Source organism: Limulus polyphemus, unplaced genomic scaffold (assembly GCF_000517525.1).
Source record: "Limulus polyphemus unplaced genomic scaffold, Limulus_polyphemus-2.1.2 Scaffold8004, whole genome shotgun sequence".
Lineage (NCBI taxonomy): Eukaryota > Metazoa > Arthropoda > Merostomata > Xiphosura > Limulidae > Limulus > Limulus polyphemus.
The window spans coordinates 20,441-24,759 of NW_013673614.1; the positions used below are offsets into that span (position 1 = coordinate 20,441).

At 38.6% G+C, this 4,319-nt stretch overlaps 1 protein-coding gene across 1 annotated transcript in view; it reads left to right on the plus strand.

Annotated features, from left to right (window-relative positions):
• The window catches only part of LOC106475041 (AP-1 complex subunit beta-1-like), a 6,399-nt gene extending 2,379 nt beyond the window's left edge, over positions 1-4,020 (plus strand). The window contains exon 2 of the mRNA XM_013935739.2: positions 1,048-4,020. Coding sequence (XP_013791193.1) covers positions 1,048-3,830 — 2,783 coding nt within the window. The 3' untranslated portion in view covers positions 3,831-4,020. The remainder of the gene's footprint in view (positions 1-1,047) is intronic.
• The last annotated feature ends 299 nt before the right edge of the window (positions 4,021-4,319 follow it).

The window sequence follows — 4,319 nt, forward strand, 5'->3', positions numbered from 1 at the left end:
GATTAAAACCTGTGTTGGTATATATACAGGATGGACCAAGGGTAAAGGAACTGAATGATAACATGGTAACTGAGGGTGGAGACGGACATTTGAATGAGATTAACTCACTCTCAGAATCACTACTTGGTATATATACAGGATGGACCAAGGGTAAAGGAACTGAATGATAACACAGTAACTGAGGATGGAGACGAATATTTGAATGAGATTAACTCACTCTCAGAATCACTACTTGGTATATATACAGGATGGACCAAGGGTAATGGAACTGAATGATAACACAGTAACTGAGCATGGAGACGGATATTTGAATGAGATTAACTCACTCTCAGAATCGGTACTGATAAATATTACATTTATGATTTCTGTCACTTTAGGGTATCCATGTATATATTACATACTTTACTCATCCTTACATTGAGGGAGTTTATGTGGGTTTTACAGGAGCTGTAAAAAACAGAAAGTAAAGAGTAGGCTGAAATGGCGTATCCAATAATATACAGTGAAATGCCAATAAAACCTAATGTTTTATAATAACTGTAGTAAGTATTCAGTTTCATTTTTAATTATCTAACAATTTACTATTCCTTGCCATACTGAAATATCACATTTGGTTATTTAAAAAAAAAAAAACTGTTAGTTATTATGAGATCATTTTTTAAGTATTTTGTAACAAGTGTTTTAGAATAGATGCAAGCTATAAAGAGTCTCAACTGAAAGTATTTGGCAGTTTGGTTTTTGTTCTCGCAAATATTGTTTATACAATTTCAGGTAATTGTTACCTTATGATTGCATTTAGATCATTATTTGAGGTTGAATCAAAGTGATCCTTAATTACACTAAAATACAGTTTCCATCAGTACTAGTTCTATTACTGCTTGGCGGCCATTACAAGCTAACTGCCCTAACTATATCCACATTTTGCTTACTGGCTCTAACATATAACATGTTTATAATTTATAGGTTATTTTATGTAATTTTTTTGTTTGTCTTTGGGTATGAAGTACTGAATATGTATATACACGTGTCTTTTAAAATTATCTCTAGGTGAGATATTTGAGCTGAAGAGTGAGTTGAACAGTGACAAAAAAGAAAAGAAGAAAGAAGCCGTGAAAAAAGTTATTGCTTCTATGACTGTGGGAAAGGATGTTAGTGCTCTGTTTCCCGACGTTGTCAACTGCATGCAGACAGACAACTTAGAGCTGAAGAAACTAGTATATCTCTACCTGATGAATTATGCAAAAAGCCAGCCTGATATGGCAATCATGGCAGTGAACACTTTTGTTAAAGATTGCGAAGACCCTAATCCTCTTATCAGAGCCTTGGCTGTACGTACCATGGGCTGTATTCGGGTGGACAAGATTACAGAATATCTCTGTGAACCTTTACGTAAATGTTTGAAAGATGAGGACCCTTACGTCAGGAAAACTGCAGCTGTATGTGTGGCAAAATTACATGACATTAATGCTCAGTTGGTAGAAGACCAGGGATTTCTTGATCAACTTAGAGATTTGCTGTCCGACTCCAACCCTATGGTGGTTGCTAATGCTGTTGCTGCTCTCTCAGAAATTAATGAAACTTCAAGCAGTGGTCAGACTCTGATAGAAATGAATGCTCAGGCTGTTAACAAGCTGCTTACAGCTTTAAATGAATGTACAGAATGGGGTCAAGTCTTTATCTTAGACTCTCTGGCAAACTATACTCCTAAAGATGACAGGGAGGCACAGAGCATTTGTGAACGTATCACCCCACGACTGGCTCATGCAAATGCTGCAGTTGTGTTGTCTGCCGTGAAGGTGTTAATGAAGTTCATGGAAATGATGGGAAACGATACAGAGTTTGTCACTTCTTTGACCAAGAAGCTGGCCCCACCTTTGGTCACTTTATTATCCAGTGAGGCTGAAACACAGTACGTTGCTCTCAGGAACATTAACCTTATTGTTCAGAAAAGACCTGACATTCTGAAACAGGAGATGAAGGTATTTTTTGTCAAATATAATGACCCAATCTACGTAAAACTAGAGAAGTTGGATATAATGATCCGTTTGGCCTCTCAAGCAAATATTGCTCAGGTTCTGGCTGAACTCAGAGAGTATGCAACAGAAGTTGATGTAGACTTTGTTAGGAAAGCTGTCCGGGCTATTGGAAGATGTGCTATTAAGGTAGAGCAGTCTGCTGAACGATGTGTTAGTACTCTTTTAGATTTGATTCAGACCAAAGTGAACTATGTTGTACAAGAAGCTATTGTTGTTATCAAAGATATTTTCAGGAAGTATCCAAACAAGTATGAAAGCATCATTTCTACATTATGTGAAAACTTGGACACACTGGATGAACCGGAAGCAAGAGCTTCCATGATCTGGATTATTGGAGAGTATGCCGAAAGGATAGATAATGCTGATGAGCTTCTTGAGAGTTTCTTGGAGGGGTTCCATGATGAGAACACACAAGTTCAACTGCAGTTGTTAACAGCCATTGTAAAACTGTTCTTGAAAAGACCAACTGAGACACAGGAACTTGTCCAGCAAGTGTTGAGTTTGGCTACACAGGATAGTGATAACCCAGACCTACGAGACAGAGGTTTCATCTACTGGAGGCTGTTGTCCACGGATCCTGCTGCTGCCAAAGAAGTTGTCCTTGCAGAGAAACCATTAATCAGTGAAGAGACGGATCTTCTTGAACCAACTCTTCTTGATGAATTGATCTGTCACATTGGAACTTTGGCTTCTGTGTACCATAAACCTCCATCTGCTTTTGTAGAAGGTAAGACTGCTGTTAGAAAACAGCTGCCTCCTCGACAGAACTCGGTTGGTTCAGCAGAAGAGGCATCCAGTGGAAGTCCACCAGCTCCTGGACAGCCCACTGATGAGCAGCAACCTACAGTTATTCCTGTTGCTGACAATCTTATTGGAGACCTGCTTAGTCTCGATATCAGTGCACCATCCACTTACCAGGCTCCCATACCTTCGCAACCTCAGCCTGTTGCTAACACTGCCGCTATGGATCTCTTAGGTGGAGGGCTGGACAGTCTACTTAGTGATACTTCTGCTCCAGCAGGTATAACGTCAGCTCCTCCTGTTAGCAGCAGTGGACTCCTAGGTGACATATTTGGTATTGGAAATGTCACACCTTTCTACACTCCAGCAAAACAGGTGTGGCTCCCAGCTGCCCGGGGAAAAGGTCTGGAGATAAGTGGAACATTTACTCGGAGAAATGGACAAATATATATGGAAATGACATTCAGTAACAAAGCCATGCAAGCAATGACTTCATTTGCAATTCAGTTTAATAAAAACAGCTTTGGTCTTTCTCCAGCCCAATCTCTTCAGGTACAGGGGCCATTGCAGCCTAACGGATCTGTAGATTCAAGCCTTCCAATCAACACTAAGGGACCTGTTCAGAAGATGGAACCTTTAACAAACCTTCAGGTGGCAATAAAGAATAATGTAGATGTATTTTACTTCAGCTGTCTTGTTCCTCTGCATGTCTTGTGTATGGAAGATGGAATGATGGATAAGCGGGTGTTCCTGGCCACCTGGAAGGACATTCCTGCCCAGAATGAAGTACAATATACAATAGAGAATGTGAATTATACAGCAGATCAAGTCTCGAGCAAACTACAGAACAACAATATCTTTACAATCGCCAAGAGAAATGTTGAAGGGCAGGATATGCTTTACCAGTCCCTCAAGTTAACGAACGGCATCTGGGTTCTGGCTGAATTAAAGATCCAGCCTGGAAACATAAATCTTATACTCTCTCTGAAATCGAGAGCCATGGAGGTTGCTTCCGGAGTCCACCAAACTTTTGAATTAATATTACACAATTAGATCGTTCTCATACATTCCAGGGAGTAAGTGTTAGACCATGTTTGTGCTTACATTATGTGCTTTACAAAAAACATTGTTTAACAACAGTAATATAAGAAAGGATAATTAGTATTGTAAAACTACCTGTTGAAACGTTTATCATGTTATTGTTAAGGTATCATAAAATAAAATGTCAAATATTACATGTAGATATGTTTTAAATGTTGAGGTGATTTTTAACCTTTACACTACCAATCAAACAAGGCCACCATAAACATCATACAGAGCTATACTGGTTTATTACTACACATAGATCTGTATACTTATAGCAGGTTACAATGGTTTATTACTACACATAGATCAGTATGTTTGTAACAGGTTACAATGGTTTATTACTACACATAGATCAGAATATTTGTAACAGGTTACAATGGTTTATTACTACACATAGATCAGAATATTTGTAACAGGTTACAATGGTTTATTATTACACATAGATCAGTATGTTTG